The sequence below is a fragment of the Pelophylax lessonae genome (genome assembly GCF_965119305.1).
Source record: "Pelophylax lessonae genome assembly, chromosome: 4".
NCBI lineage: Eukaryota > Metazoa > Chordata > Amphibia > Anura > Ranidae > Pelophylax > Pelophylax lessonae.
In genome coordinates this window covers 579,948,168-579,964,833 of record NC_138771.1, presented here as the reverse complement: position 1 = coordinate 579,964,833, position 16,666 = coordinate 579,948,168, and the positions used below count along the sequence as shown (strand labels likewise).

The following is a 16,666-nucleotide window of genomic DNA, read 5'->3' as shown; positions in this document are numbered from 1 at the left end:
TTTAATAAATCTGCAACAATGTCAACAATTCTGTGTTTTTCTGTCAGTATGGGGTGCTATGTGTACATTCATGAGGAAGAAAAATGAACTTAAATGATTTTAGCAAATGGCTGCAATATAACAAAGAGTGAAAAATTTAAGGGGGTCTGAATACTTTCCGTACCCACTGTATAACTAAAAGCAAAACTTTGTTCATTTTGGATCAAGTAAAAGAAGGTTAGAACTCTTTTTTTTTTTTTGGCCATCTGCCTTTCATTGGGGTGATTTTTTTTCTTCACTTCCTGTCCCACTGCCAAAACAGGAAGTGGGAGGAAATCCTTCCAAAGTGAGGAGATCCTGCCATTAAAAGGTTTCCCCTCTCATAATTTTCTGGGTGCAACCCAATGTTTTTTTTTTAACTTGCTTTCACTGTGGATGAGAACAGTACACAGGACAAATAGAGAGGCTAAATCTCCCTAATGGGGGTACAGACCGCAATAAAAATCTTGAATATTTAATGGGGAAAAAAGCAGTGTTAAATGCTAAAACACAAATGTGTCCTAAATATTAGACGCACTCAATAACATAAAAAATACAAATGTTGCAAATAATATAGTCTAAACCTTTTGCACTGAGAATAAAATATACACTTTTACAGATGCATGATGTGATCCACAATCCATATATACAAAGTATTAACCCCATAAGTGAAAGATCTCAAAAGTCCATTCATAAATATGCAGAATACACCACAATCAATGTGTACAAAGTATTAACACCATAAGTGAGAAAAATTTTGAAAAAGTCTATTCATAGATATCCGGAATACACCCATGACAAAGCCTGTAAAAGGCTGTGTGTGACAAGGTGGAGGGAGTACAGCCAGGTATCTCAGCACCTGCAGTAACAGACATCTGTTGCTAAAATTGTGTCAAAGAAGTACACATTAAATCTGAGCTAACTATTGGTCATGTTTTCTCCAAGGTGACAGATTTTGGTTTCGCCAAGAGAGTCAAGGGAAGAACTTGGACTCTGTGTGGGACCCCAGAGTACTTGGCCCCTGAAATCATTCTCAGTAAGGTGAGATTACCTTTGTGGTATTTGTTTTTCACTTGCTGTCTCAGACTATTTTATATTTCTCTTTCGTTCATTGACGGACACAGCTCCTGATCTTCATAACAATTGGGTTATACTGCCCCCTACAGGTGTAGGACACTAGGCAGGAAAATAATCTGGCTATGCCTATGGGCAGTGCCAGGGAATATACTCCCGCTCTCTGCTATAGGTACTTAGTTATTTTCTGCCTAGTCAGGAGTAAGGACTTCTTGCTGGGAAGTCTGGTCCTGGCAAATTTTTTCTTTTAGTAGCAAACTATTTTCACTTGGATCTTTCCTGTGAGATCTACAATCAACTGGCGGACTGAGCGACGGGCTGGATAATCTAGATCCAGTTGTCACCCCAGTCTGGCCAGCGAGTGCGCGCGGACCTCGGCTCCACGCTAGGTCGCCTGCGACATAGCCCCACTGGACTGCAGCTGGTCTGCAAGTTAAACGCCTCGCAAGGTCGCATACAGCGGGGTTTCAGCCCGAGTCACTGAAATTCCTCCTGGCCAACAGCCCCCCATTTCAAGGGCAAGGGGTTCTGCCCACCTGGTTCCTGGTATGGTGATTAGTTGTCCCCCCTCTCCCCCTGGATAATTTTTTGGGTGCACTTGGACCCCTCTTTGGGACGGTTGGACCCCTGGGTTCCCCTCCTTCCCATCAGGCACCCCCTTTCATCTGTCCCTCATCCTACCCCCCCCCCCTCCACATATGCTGGGGCTGTGTGGATGGTCTGCTCCACCTCCTGGGGTGGGGGCAGGAAGCTATGGTGGCAATGGGGGCCGGGTGTTGAGCCGCCGGGTACCTGACGATTGGCTGGGGGGGGGGGCGCCTTGTACCCGGTGGGGGGTCCTGCCTGGGCCTGTCCTTGAGGCCTAGGGATCCTTCCTAGGTCCCTGGAGGCTGTACGGGACCGCCATTTTGCTGTAGCCTACAAAAGTGGCAGCCATGACAGTGGAGCCCTGTGGGTGGCGATTTTGGCCGTCTGAGCCTATCCTCATCCCCTGGTGCTGACTCCTGGATCTTTTCTCTTCCTGATCACTGCACTTGGAGTCCAAATTATCCTGGTGGCTGCAGGTGCCTGTTTCTGCTGGGTGGTGAGTCTGGTGAGGATCGCTTGGTGCTTATGCCTGGCGACCGGGTGGTGCTGCCAGCGCGGTGGCGGTTTTCCCTTTGCAGTGTTTTAAACCTTTTGTGAGGTCCCCCTGGTGACTCATGGAGATATTTGCACTGCATGCAGCTGCTGATGCGAGCAGCGTATGCGCTCTGAAGGTCTGGCAGACCTTCAGAGTTCGTTGCCGGAAAGTTAATCCCCCGCGCGCATGCGCAGGAGTGACGTCATCGCGGCTCCGGCCACTCACAGCGCTGGAGCCGCCGAACCCGGAAGAGACATAGAGGAATCATGTCCGCTCCCACAGCGATGTCCGGGGGTCCGTGTCGGGGCTTCGTTCTGAGGTAAGTATTTCATAATCAGCTAGTATGCAATGGATACTAGCTCATTATGCCTTTTTGTCTTGCACGATTTTTTTTTTTTTTTTTTGAGTATACTTCCGCTTTAATCTTGTACTGTCGGTTCTTCAAAAACCGCCTTATAAAAATATTCCTGAACTTCCGCTGCTTACTCTGTCACAGAAGGTGGCTTTCTTACTATTACTTCTGCACGCAGGGTCTCAGAGCTGGCTGTGTTGGTCTGTTGGTCACCTTACCTGGTGGTTCACAGGGACAAAGTGGTACTACGTCCCTGTCAGTCATTCTTTCCTAAGGTCATCTCGGCGTTCCACTTAAATGAAGACATTGTGTTGCCTTCATTATGTCCTTAGCCGAAACATCCAAAATAAATATTTTGTTGCATTCCCTGGATGTGGTTCGGCCATCAGGGTATACTTGGCGGAGACTGAATCGATTCGCAAATTGGATTCCTTGTTTGTCCGTACGGATGGTTCTCGTAAGGGGCAGGCTAAATCTGCTGCTACCATTTCCAGATGGATCAGGCAGACGGTGGTGCAGGCCTATTCTATCAAAGTTCAGGTTCTTCCTTTCCCTGTTAAGGTGCATTCTACAAGGCCACTTAGTGCCTCCTAGGCCTTCTGTCTTCGGGCGTCAGTGGTCCAGGTTTGCAAGGCGGCCACCTGGTCATCTGTACACACATTCACAAAGTTTTACAAGGTGGATGTACTAGCATCTGCGGATGCTGTGTTCGGCCACAATGTTTTGCAGACTACTGTTGCAAAGGCACCTGCCTCTTGAGGGTGTATTTTTTCCTGGTAGGTGACCTCCAGTTGTTACTGGTTGAGCTCCTGGTTTACCTGGTTGGCTAAGTTTAGCCCTTTTGAGAAATGTGTTTATTGCTGTGTTTTTCCCACCCCTCATGTTGACACTGCTTTGGGATGTCCCAAGGGTCAAAGAAGATATGGAGTTGTGTCCGTCAATGAACAAAAGAGGAAACTGGATTTTTGTCTTACTGTAAAATCCTTTTCTCTGATGTTCATTGACGGACACAGCACCCACCCCTCTTTGGAGATGTTATGTATTCTTCTGACACTGCTTGTTACAAAACTGAAGTCCTATAGCAGGAAGTGGGAGTATACCCCCTAGGACTGCCCTATAGGCATGGTCCATTATTTTGCGCCTATTGTCCTACTCCTAAGGAGAGCAGCGTAATCCAAGGGTCAAAAATGATATGGAGCTGTGTCCACAATGAACATCAGAGGAAAGTATTTTACGTTAAAGACAAAAATCAAGTTATTCACTAAACTGGTTCTGCGACCTGATAGAAAAAGGGAACCCCACACACACACACACACCAGGGCCTAAATCTGCTGTTGCTGAGCATTGAAAGATGTCACGTATCCTACATACACTCCATATTGATATGTCACTTAAAAGCTCATTTACCCAGCGGTGTGTTTATGGATTGCGTAGAGAAACCAGCACTCAGCAGGGACCTCACATAAACCTATGGAAAATCTACACTCTCAAGGGTATAGGCAGGAAAGCTGCACACGTCTCCAGCAGTGCAATGCTATCATGCTAGCTACTGGTTTATAATGGCATGCTTTCTCTCTTCTGTTTCCTAGGGATATAATAAAGCTGTGGACTGGTGGGCGCTCGGTGTCCTGATTTATGAAATGGCTGCTGGCTATCCTCCGTTCTTTGCAGATCAACCCATTCAGATCTATGAAAAGATTGTATCTGGGAAGGTACACGATTCATGTTTGTTCTCTTAAAGTTAAAATCCAGGCCAGCAGTGAAATACACAGTGATAACCTACATAAATGGAAGCTGGTTTAACTGCCAAAAGATTTGTATTTATGTCCATTCAGTCCTGAGTCTTGCATAGCTCTGCCACAGTGCAGCCAGGTGGATGACGCATTTTAAAAGTATATCCAAAACAAAAATGTTTATAGTGAAAATTAACAGTTCTTAGTTGTGAACCACTTCAGCTCCGGGAGATTTTACCCCCTTCATGACCAGTCCATGTTTTGCTATTTGGCACTGCACTACTTTAACTGACGATTGCATGGTCATGCAATGCTGTACACAAACAAATTTATATCATTTTTATCCCTACAAATAGAGCTTTCTTTTGGTGGTATTGGATCACCTCTGAGTTTTTTTACTTTTTGCGCTATAAACAAAAAAAGAGCAAACGTTTTGAAAAAAAAAAATAATAATTTTACTTTGTTTTTTTATTTTTTTAAGACCTAGCTAATAAACATCAAATTTCTTAATACATTTAGACTTGATTCACACCAGCGCGACTTGTCAGCCTGACAAGTCGCGGTCCATTGACTGGTACAGGAGCCGTTCTAATAGGAGCGACACAAGTCGCTCCGACTTAGAAAAAGGGTCCTGTACTACTTTGGGGCGACCTCGGAGCGACTTGCATAGACATTCATTATATGAAGTCTGTGCAAGTCGCGGTGCACTGGACTTCACAAGTCGCCCCCGACGTAGTACAGAGTCGTGTCGCCACAGTGTGAACCGACTCTTAGGCCAAATTGTATTCTGCTACGTCTGGTAAAAAAAAAAAATAATAATAATTCCAATAATCGTTTATTGATTGGTTTGCGTGAAAATTATGGTGTGTTATTTAAGTTTTTTTTAAGTTTTTTTTGTTTTTTATATAATAGAATGGTGGTGATCAGCAACTTCTAGCGGGACAGCGGGCAATCTGATACTAACTGACAGTTTGTGGGAATTGACTAACTGACACTGACATCACCAGTGACACTAATACAGTGACCAGATCATTTTTTGCTATACTGCACTGCGTTATTTTAACTGACAATTGCGCGGTCGCTGGCCGCTGAACACAAATAAAATTGATTTCCGTTTTTTTACACAGAGCTTTATTTTGGTGGTATCTGTTTGCCTCTGTGGTTTTTATTTTGTGCACTATAAACAAAAAAAAAAAAAAAAAGAGCAACAATTGTGAAAGAAACACAATTTCTCTTTCGTTCATTGACGGGCACAGCTCCTGATCTTCATAACCATTGGGTTCTACTGCCCCCTATATGAGTAGGACACTAGGCAGAAAAAGAATCTGGCTAAGCCTATGAGCAGTGCCAGGGGGTATACTCCCTCTCTCTGCTATAGGTACTCCAGTTTTTTTCTGCCTAGTCAGGAGTAAGGACCTAGTTCCTTGCTGGGATCTCTGGTCCTTGTAAATTTTTTCGTTTTGGATAGAACTTTTTTTTTCTTCTGGTTTTTCCTGTGAGATCTACAATCAACTGCCGGACTTGGGGAAGGGCTGGATAATCTAGATCAGTGATTCTCAACTCCTTGCCTCGGGACTCACTAACAGGCCAGGTTTGCAAGAAAGCTGAAATACATCACAGGTGATATATTTTGCTGCTCAGTTATTGCAGTATTCTAGTCTGCATCTCCCCAAGGTGATACTTAAATTCTGGCCTGTTAGTGGGTCCTGAGGACCGGAGTTGAGAACCACTGATCTAGATCCAGTGGTCACCCCAGTCTGGCCAGCGAGCACACGCAGACCTCGGCTCCACGCTAGGTTGCCGCGACAAAGCCTCACTGGACGGGGGGCTGGCCTGCGAGTTAAACGCCTTGCAAGGTTGCATACGACCGGGTCTCGACCCGAGTTGCTACCTTCCTCCTAGCCGACAGCCCCCCATATCGATGGCGAGGGGTTCTATCTATCTTCACCTGGTTCCTGGTATGGTGAGTAGCTGTCCCCCCTCTCAACCTGGAGAGTTTGAGTGGACATGGGCCCCTCCTTGGGATGGTCGGACACCTGGGTTCTCCTCCGTCAGGCAGCCCCCTTTCATCTGTCCCCCATCCTACCCCCGCACCCCCTCTCCACATATGCTGAGGCTGTGTGGGTGGTCGGGTCCACCTCCTGGGGTGGGGGCAGGTTGGTACCTGGTGAAGGCTCATGCCATGGCACCCCGTCCTTCTTGGATCTGTCCTTGAGGCCTAGGGATCCCTCCTGGGTCCCTGGAGGCCTCGTGGTGCCACGCAGGGCCGCCATTTTGCTGTAGCCTGTGTGTTTCTATGCATGGCAGCCATGTTTGTGTAGTCTGGCACCCATTTTGCAGTGGTTTGCCATTGAAAAAGCAGCGGCCATGACAATTGAACCCTGTGGACGGCGATTTCGGTGGTGGGAGCCCCTCCTCATTCCTGGTGCCGACTCCTGGATCTTTTCACTTCCTGATCGCCGCACTTGGAGTGCAGATTATCCTGGTGGCTGCAGGTGCCTGTTTCTGCTGGGTGGTGAGTCTGGTGGGGTTCACTCCCTCGCTGCTGAGAATTGCTTGGTGCCTCTGCCTGGCGACCCAGTGGTGCTGCCAGCGCGGTGAAGGTTTTCCCTTTGCAGTGTTTTTACACTTTTTGTGGGGTCCCCCTGGTAACACATGGGAGTCTTTAGAGCACATCTCCCCACCTGATCTCCTCTCTGTGGCTGCTGGGCCCTCTGGGTCCCAACCATCCATCCATGCACTCCCAGCAGTCCTGGAGTCCCTTGTATCCCAGGTGGAGGTGGCTTTCGGGCGAAGGGGTAGCAAAAAGCGCCCCCGCCTTCCCCTGCCTCATCTGTCTTATCAGATCCTAAATCTGACGTGGTTCACCCTGCTACGTCTGCAACCACGTGCCCGGAATCCTCTGATAGTGAGGATGATCCCACCACATCTGCAACCGCGCATGAAAAGGCACTAGTGGAAGCACTGATTGTATCTGTGCATGAGACCTGGAAGATGGAGGACCCCTTGGGGTCCCTAAGCGATTTTCTAGGCGTTGCCTATGAGGAGTCCCTTATTAAGAAGTGGACTGTTCCACCAGTGGTGAATCCTCTGGTCCAGATTAGACAAGGCAACCATGATTCCAGTTGAGTCCCTGGCCTTTAAGGATCCTGCTGACAGGAAGGCGGAGGCTTTGGCCCACAATATGTGCACTCTGGCTGGTTCGGCACTGAGGCCGGTATTCACCATTGCCCTGGTGTCACAAACTCTGACCGAGTGGGCTAAGTTTTTATGCCGTGACCTCGAGGGGGAATTGCTGCTATTGCTGATCTGGCGGACCAGCTGGTCCAGGGGCTGCAGTTTCTTTGATGCCTCTTTGGATGCGGCTCCCCTAATGGCTCGGCTCTCTGTTTCGGCAGTGGTCCTTGGGCGTGTCTTTTGGGTCAAATGCTGGTCTGCGGACCAAACTTCTAAAAAGGCCTTGACTGACCCTTCCCTTTCAAGGAAATAGCCTGTTTGGAGCTACCCTGAATGACATAATTAAAGGTCTCATGGGGGAAAGAGTACCTTTTTCTTCCACAGGCTACTAAGGGCAAGGAACCTCGTCGTAGACGTGGGCCCTCCTTGGCTTATATGTTTTTTCGTGCCTCAGGGTCGACTGACAAGGGCTTGTAGCCTTTCAGGGCTGCCTCTGGAGGATCCAAATGAACCTAGTCTGGCAAGCCGAGAGCGGGCTTCTCCAGACCCGCAGGCAAGGCTATTTCAACATGAAGTTGCTCCCTCATCCTTATCAGGGGTGGGGGGGATGTCTTTGCTGGTTCCCAGACCTGTGGACTTCCCTGGTACAAGACAAGTGGGTCCAGGAAGTCATTCCGTCCTGCTACAAGATCGAATTTCGCTCTTGTCCCCCAGCAAGGTTCTTTCCTTCCAACTTGCGCCTGTCCCCGGACCGCTTACAGGGTCTGTTTTTTGGTGGTACAAGACCTGTTGCTTCAAGGGGTGATTGTTCCGACTTCTGAACCATTTTTAGGGTTTTTACTCAAACCTGTGTACAGTTCCCAGGAAGGAAGGCAAGGTGCCTTCAATCCTGGACCTCGAGGCACTGAACTGCTTTGTGCGGGTTCAGAATGGAGTCCATTCGCACGGTGGTGGCATCCCTGCATCAGGGGGATTTTCTTTCCTCTATCGACATCTAGGATGCTTACCTTCACATTCCAATATGTGCGGGTCCCGGCTGTGCCGTGGGAGAGGAGCATTGTCCGTTTGTGGCATTACCCTTTGGTCTCGCCTCTGCTCCTTGGGTCTTCAAAAAAGTGTTAAACCCAGTGCTAGCTTTGTTACACCAACGGGGATCGCGGTACTGGGCTACTTGGATGACCTCCTTCTGCAAGCTGAGTCTCCTACTGCTCTGGTGGACAACCTGGAAGTCGCCATATGAATTCTGCAGGAGTTCGGCTGGATTCTGAATTTTCAGAGGTCTGCTCTGGTTCCGTCCATGAAGCTGGACTATGTGGGTTTGACTCTGGACTCGGCGTTGGCCAGTTTGCTCCTTCCTCTAGACAAACTTCCAGAAATTGCAGGCTGCAATTCGTCTCCTGCTGTCCAGCAGATGGTCATCCCTCTGGACTTGCATGCGGGTGCTGGGCCTGATGGTGTATACCTTCAAGGCGGTTTTGTTTGCACAGTTCCATACGAGGTCCCTGAAAAGGGAGATTCTGGCCATATGGCACACGAATCCACAGTCTCTGGACAATCAGATCCGGCTAACCCAGGGGAACAAAGGAGTCCCTGATATGATTTGCTTCTTCAGCTCTTCGTCTGAGAAAATCCTTCCTCCCCTTGTATTGAACAATGATCCCCACGGATGCCAGCCTGTCCAGCTGGGGAGGCGTCCTCAGCAAACATTCTGCTCACTATGTCTGGACCATTGGACGGATCGTTTTCAGGGATGTCCATTGCGCATTCAGTCGGACAGTGCCACGGCCGTGGCTTATGTTAATCCCTAGGGGGCACAAGAAGTGTCCTGGCGGTTCTGAAGGTAGCTGGCATTCTAAGGTGGGCAGAACAGTTTGTATCAGCCCTTCCCGCCGTACACATTCCCGGGGTGGAAAACTGGCAGGCGGGTTACTTCAGTCAGCAGTCGTTGGACCAAGGGGAGTGGTCCCTTAACCCAGAGGCGTTTCATCAGCTGTGTCTCCGGTGGGGCATCCTGGAGGTGGATCCGTTGGTGTCTCGGCTCAACAGAAAGGTGCAGAGGTTTGTGGTTAAGTCACAGAATCCTCTGGCAGACGCCCTGGTGGCCCTGTGGGGTCAGTATCGTCTGATTTACGACTTCTCTCCTCTCAAACTTCTATGCAGGATCAAGGCAGAAGGGATTCCTGTTATCTCAGTGGCCCCGGACTGGCCTCATCAGGCTTGGTACGCCGATCTGGTGCGGCTGGTCGCCAACATTCCTTGGAGGCTTCCTCTCAGGGAGGATCTGCTGTCCCAAGGACCAATTCTCCATCCTGCTTTAGTCGCTGGCTTTGACCGCTTGGCTGTTGAACACCAGGTGCTGATGGATAGAGGTTTGTCTGAGTCGGTGATTCCAGCACTGTTGAAAGCTAGGAAATCTACTTCTAGGAAGATCTACCATCGTACGTGAAAGGCGTACATTGCGTGGTGTGAGTCTCTTGGGGTTCATCCTCGTTCTATTTCGGTGGCACAGATCTTGACCTTCATTCAACTGGGGGTTGAGCAGAAACTGGCCTTGAGTAGTATCATGGGCCAGGTGTTAGCCTTAGCTGTCTTCTTTCAAAGGCCCTTGGCCACACGCTCCCTTGTGCATACTTTTCTTCAAGGAGTTCAGCACTTGGCTCCTCCAGTGCGGTCTCTGTTACCGCCTTGGGATCTCAATTTGATGCTCTGTCCTCCAGAAGCCTCCCTTTGAGAAACTTCGGGAGATTCCCCTGCTTATGCTGTCCCAGAAGGTGGCCTTTTTTGGTGGCTATCCCCTCTGTGCACAGGGTGTCTGAATTGGTGGTGTTATCCTGTCCTTCAGAGATAAGGTGGTTCTTCGCCCCTGTCCGTCGTTCCTTCCAAGGGTTTTCTCTGATTTTCATTTGAATGAAGACATTGTGTTGTCTTCCCTGTGTCCCAGGCCAAAACATCTGAAATAAATTGCTTTGCATGCCTTGAATGTGGTCCAGGCGATTTAGGGTGTAACTGGCAGCCATGGAGTCTTTTAGGAAATCAGACTCCCTATTTGTGCTCATGGATGGGCCTCGGAAAGGGTTGTCCGCTTCCTCTGCGGCCTGCGGCCATTTCCAAATGTATCAGACAGATGGTAGTTCAGGCCTATTCCATCAAAGGTCCGGTTCCTCCTTTCGAGGGTATTCTACTCAGCCGCTCAGTACCTCCTGAGCCTTCCATCAGGCGTCTGTGACGCAGGTTTGCAAGGCGGCTACCTGATCGTCGGGGGCACTCTTTCCCAAAGTTCTATAAAGTGGATGTGTTGGCGTCTGCGGATGCTTCCTTTGGCCGCAAGGTTTTCCAGGCTGCTGTTTAAGAGGATCTGATCCGCTTTGAGGGTTTATTGCTTTTTTTTTTTTTCCCAGGAGGGCTGTTTTGGTTGAGCCCCTGTTGCCTTGTTGGCTAATATTTAGGCTTGGGAATGTTTTGCTGTTTCTCACCCCTTGTGTTTAACACTGCTATGGGACGTCCTAATGATCAAGAATGACAGGAGCTGTGTCCGTCAATGAACGAAAGAAAAAATGTTTTTTGACTTGCTGTAAAATCCATTTCTCTGATCATTGACAGATGCTGCACCCACCTCTCTGTTATAATTCTCTTGACACCTCTTGTAACAAATCTGAGTGATTATAGCAGGGAGAGGGAGTATACCCCCTGGGACTGCCTATGGGTGTAACCAGAAGTTTTTTCTACCTAGTGTCCTTCTCCTGTAGGGGACAGCATAACAATGACAGGAGCTGTGTCTGTCAATGAACATCAGAGAAATTGATTTTACGGTAATTCAAAAATCCCAATATTTTCTACTTTCTGCTACAAAACGCATCCAATAAAAAAAAAAAGTAAAAAAAATCAAATTTCTTCATCAGTTTAGGCCACTTTGTATTGTGCTAAGTTTTTGGTAAAAAAAATTCCCAATAAGGATATATGGATTGGTTTGCGCAAAAGTTATAGCGTCTACAAACTATGGGATATTTTTATAGAATTTAAATTTTTTTACTAGTAATGACGGCGATCAGTGAATTGTAGCGGGACTGTGACATTGCGGTGGACAAATCTGACATGAAGTGTCACTTTTTGGGGACCAGTAACACCAGTACAGTGATCTAAAAAAAAAAAAGGCACTGTCACAGTACTAATGACACTGGCAGTGAAGGAGTTAACAGGGGCAAACAAAGGATTAAATGTGCTTTCTAACTGTGAGTGTGTGGGGGGGGGGGGAAGCTTCGGTGTGAGAAGACAGAGATCTGTGTTCCTTTTAATAAACACACTCACCTGACCCATGGTCCAGCGATGCGGCCGCCCGAAGCCTCGATCCTCTCCCTCTGGTCTCGGCTGCGCCGGCATCACTGGTGTGGGCATCCAGCTGTGACAGCTTGCGGCTTCACAGCCGGGTACGCACTGCGCATGCGCGAGTTGTGCTGCATGTCTTGATTCACCTGCAATCTTCTGGGACCTCTGAAATGTCCCAGAAGATTGCAGGGAGGGAGGGGGAGAGGAGAACTTCTGCTCAGGGCGCCGCAGCGCTCCGAGCGTAAGTGGGAGCGGGTATCTATCAAAACTAGGTACCCGCTCCCTCCCCCCAAAAAAAGGACATGCTAAATGTGGCAAGTCAGGGGGTTAGGACTACCTAAAGCAGAAGTTCCACTTTTGGGTGGAACTCCACTTTAAGTACATATAATGCAACGTCTGAAAATTACCTGTTGATCCTGCCAGCAATCCAGTGTCCATATAATTTCTTGTGCACTGAACTGAAATTTCATTGTTTTCAGCTATTACCAGCTCTCTTCTGCAAAGTGCAATACACCTCCTCCTTTCTGGTGGAGATGAAGAGGGGGGGGGGGGGGGGGGGGAGTATTTGTAGTTCAAATAAAAAGAGCTGTCAATGGCTCCTCTATAGATACAGTATAGTCTCTTGTCAGTCTAGGACAATAAGTATATTACTGGCAGGATCTTAGGGTAAAATTAAAGAAAAAAAATCCTGACAAAAGAAAACTAGTGCATCCACCCAATGACTGACAATACTGCAATATATTAAAATGTTGTTGTTTATTTTTGATGCACTTTAGGGAATTCAATGGTGTATTTTATATTCTCCTAGCCTACTGACTAGACAGTTAAAGTGTTAGTAAACCCACAACAGTAAAATCAGTGTGTATATGCAGTAAAGCATGCTTGTTATACTCACTGTGGAACTTAAGAGGTTAATTCTGCACATTGTGTAAAAAGGCTGTTTAATCCTGTCTTCTCTGATCCTCCCCCTCTTTCACTGTCCCTAATCCATCACCTGATAAGACAAAGCCTTTGGACTCACCCTGCACATGCTCAGTTTGGTGTGTATTGCTAGAGAGATTTTTTTCTTGGATGGTGCATGTGTTAGCACAGGTCCAATCAATTCTGTCCAGACAGAGCGCCAGGGCCCTGCAGCCTCGTATGACAGTCAAAGGACAATAAAAACTCCTCCTACAAGCTTTAACCAAACACTGATAGAAGTCACAAAACTGCTATATACTACTGATGAGAAAAGGAATTTAGCAGTTTATATTTACTAAAATAATTGCATTTCCATGTACTGTGGGAGACCGGATATGGTGAATGCAGGCTCCTGGGTTTAGTAACACTTTAAAGAGCAGCAGCAGAATGATGATATCATCCCTCTGCTCACTGCCCTGTCCTTCTGTTAGCATAGTTCTTGGCAATACAGTTGCATGCCTCCTAACTGACTGACCCCCAGTTTTAGTGCTGCAGTAAAGGGGACTGTAATAACCTATACTAGGTGGAATTCGGTACCTACGCTGGTTGCATTTATAAAAATAAATGTAATGATTTATTAATGAATACAGTGCTGCATTTATTAGTGTTTGGCTAGAGTTCAGCTTGTATTTTACCCACTCCAAGCCTTCCAATTTTCCCTTACTGAACTCTGTTACTTCTACAGGTACGCTTCCCTTCTCACTTCAGCTCTGATCTAAAGGATCTTCTCAGAAACCTTTTGCAGGTTGACCTTACCAAACGATTTGGGAATCTGAAGAATGGCGTGAGTGATATCAAGGGCCATAAATGGTTCAGCACCACGGACTGGATTGCAGTCTATCAAAAGAAGGTATGTGACAAGAGACAATGAAATTAGGAGAACTTTAATATTAAAGGTATATAAGTATTAAAGGTAAAGCTGAAGGATGAATTTAACAAAAAAAAAAAAGTTACCCTACCTTCTAGCTACAGAGTAAATTTCTGTTTCGTTCATTGATGGACACAGCTCCTGATTCTTCTTAACCATTGGGTTACACTGCCCCCTACAGGAGTAGGACACTAGGCAGGAAAAAGCTTGACTACGCCTATGGACAGTCCCAGGGGGTATACACTCACTCTCTGCCTAGTCAGGAGTTCCTTGATGGGATCTCTGGTCCTGGCAGTTTTTTTCCTTTTTAAATAGAACTTTTTCCTATCTTTGTTATTTTGTTCCTGTGGGAATCCACTATCGACTGCCGGACTGGACGACGGACTGGATAATCTAGATCATGAGGGTCCCCCCAGTCTGGCCAGTGAGCGCGCGCAGGCCTCAGCTCTGCCCTAGGTTGGCCGCGACATAGCCCCACTGGACGGGGGCTGGCCTGCGAGGTAAACATCCTGCGAGGAAGCTTACGATCTGGCCTTGGCCTGAGTGGCAGCGTTCCTCCTGGCTGACAGCCCCCTATTCCGAAGGAGCGGTAGTCTGTCAGGAGTGGTGCCCACCCTGTTCATGGTATGGTAAGTAGCTGCCCCCTCTACCCCTGGAGGGTTTTGGGGTGGACGTGAGCCCCTCGCTGGGACGATGGGACCCCTGGGTTTCCCTCCTTCATCCCAGCCCCTCTAAAATTTAGATGGACACTGCGAGTCCTTCGCCCCCCCCCCCCCCTCCCTCCTGGGTGAGTTTCTGAGCTGGCTTTTGCCAGGAGGGCCTGTTGGGGTTGCTGCTGGCCTGGTTTTTCTTGGTGCGCAACGGGGGGGTGGGGGGGTTAAGCAGGGTTCCCCGCCACCCTGGGGGTTGTTGACTAGGGCATGGATGTCCTCTGGGCTTCCTGCGGCAATTGTTGGGCTGGGAGAGCAGATAGTTTAGCATCTGCGGGTCCACGCCTCATGCAGCCAGATCCCGTCAAAAATTAAGACTGTGCGCCCAAGCGGTTAGGCATCCAGGAAAATTTAGGCTGTAGCTTGCGGCCTACTAGGCCATGCGGCCAGCTTGGCGCCTCCTTTGGATGGGGTGGTGTTGTGGGGTGCAGTTATTTTTTGATGACAGCCATGCCGCCATTATTGCGTAGGGCACCTCCCTTTTTTAGCGCTGCAGGACCATCACGGTACCCTGCCTGCGCGTCTGCGTCCTGGCTGGCGGCCCCCTATTTCCTATTATGCAGGCCTTTATGGAGGGGCTTGTAGGGCGACACAAACCCCCCCTCCCCCAACCCGTTTTTTTTTTTTCGTTTGCGGGGTCCCGTAGGTGGTCCATTCGTGGGCCCTTGGTCAGCGTCCCTTTGCGGGATCGTAGTCGGCAGCCCTCCCCTGCTTATGTTTTTCTGGGTGAGCTTAGTATAAAGCGCCCCCCTCTGCCTCATCTCTCATCAGATCTGGGTCTGGCCCGGTTGCTGCAGACGTGGCCCACCCTGCAGGGTTCAGCCACGCTCCTGATTCTATAGGATGGTGAGGATGCTTCTTCCACTCCAGTGGTCGGCAAGCGCAGGTTGTCACACTGATTACATCTGTGCGGGCATTTCAGGCGTTGGAGGGTGCAGCTGGAGCTGCTGCCGAGGGGGCCTTTCCTTTTGGTGCCCTCAAGCTGTCTCGTGTGGCACAATGTTCCTTTTTTCGTCCTATTCTGACAGTCTTTATGTCTAATTCTGGGAGCATCCAAAAATGTCCTTACCCGCTTGCCTTGCTGTAGGTTCCCGTTTTGAGGAGTCACCTCAGGAGTGGTTCTTCGACGTGTTATTTGACTAACTTGCTGGTCTGCGGCCCAGATTCCTCAGGTGGCCTTATCCGGTCCCCCCTCTTTAGGGGATCGCCTGTTCAAGGCTTCCCTGGATGTCATTTTAAGGGTCTCTCAGGGGAAGAGTACTTCTTCCGTAGGCGTCCAAAGGCAAGGAGACTCGTAGACGCGGTCCACTCTTCTCAGCTCAAAAGACGCCTTTTGTCGTCCATTCAGATATTGAGACCAGGGATTAAACCCCTTCAGGGTTTCCATCGGTGATTCCAAGAGGACCTGGTCTGGCAAGCCAAGAGCGGGCTCTTCCAGACCTGCCGGCAGACTTCACCAGCATGAAGGGCACCCTCACCCGTATCTGGGTGGGGGGGATGTCTTTGTTGGTTCTGGAACCGTGGACCTCCCTATTACAGGTCCAGTGGGTCCATGAAATTATTTGGTTAGGCTACTAGATAGAGTTCTGGTCTTATCCTCCGGGAACGTCTTTTCCTTCCAACCTGCACTTTTCACCAGACCGCTTACGGGGGCTTGTTGGGGCAGTGCAAGACTTGTTACCTCAAGGTGGATTGTTCCGTCCCTGACTTCGGAAAGTTTTTTCTGGTGTTTTTGTTTTTTACAAACCTGTTTAGAGTTCCCAGTAGGGAAGTCAAGGTGCATCCAATTCTGGACCTCAAGGGGTTACACTGCCTTGTGCGGGTACAGAAGTTCCAAATGAAGTACATTCACACGGTAGTGGCATCCCTGCATCTGGGGGATTTTCTGGCTTCTATCGACATGCCCACTTTGCCATGGGCGAGGAGCGTTATCAGTTTGTGGGGTTACCCTTTGGTGTCGCCTCCACTTCTCGGGGCTTCACGAATGTGTTTGGGCCCGGTTTTGGCCTTCTTGCATCAGCGGGGGGATCGCAGTACTGGGGGACGATCTTCGAAGAGCAGAGTCTCTGACTGCTCTGATGGACAATTTGGAGATTATTCTGCGAACTCTAAGGGAGTTCGGCTGGATTCTGATCCTTCAAAAGTCTGCTCTGGTTCCGTCCACAAGGTGGACTTTCTGGGTCTGACTCTGGACTCTGCTTCAGCCAGAGTGTTTTCTTCCTCTGGATAAATTTCAGAAATTGCAGGATGCAATTCAGCTTCTGTTGTCCAGCAGATGATCATCCCTCAAGACTTGCTTGCGGGTGCTGGGCCTGATGGTGTCTGCCT

At 48.6% G+C, this 16,666-nt stretch overlaps 1 protein-coding gene across 4 annotated transcripts in view; it reads left to right on the top strand.

Moving 5' to 3' along the window:
* PRKACA (protein kinase cAMP-activated catalytic subunit alpha) overlaps positions 1-16,666 on the top strand; it is a 149,976-nt gene that overhangs the window by 128,667 nt on the left and 4,643 nt on the right. For all 4 annotated transcript variants that reach the window (XM_082253295.1, XM_082253294.1, XM_082253293.1 and 1 more), the window contains 3 exons: positions 964-1,059; positions 4,157-4,279; positions 13,446-13,610. In XM_082253295.1, coding sequence (XP_082109421.1) covers positions 964-1,059; positions 4,157-4,279; positions 13,446-13,610 — 384 coding nt within the window. The remainder of the gene's footprint in view (positions 1-963; positions 1,060-4,156; positions 4,280-13,445; positions 13,611-16,666) is intronic.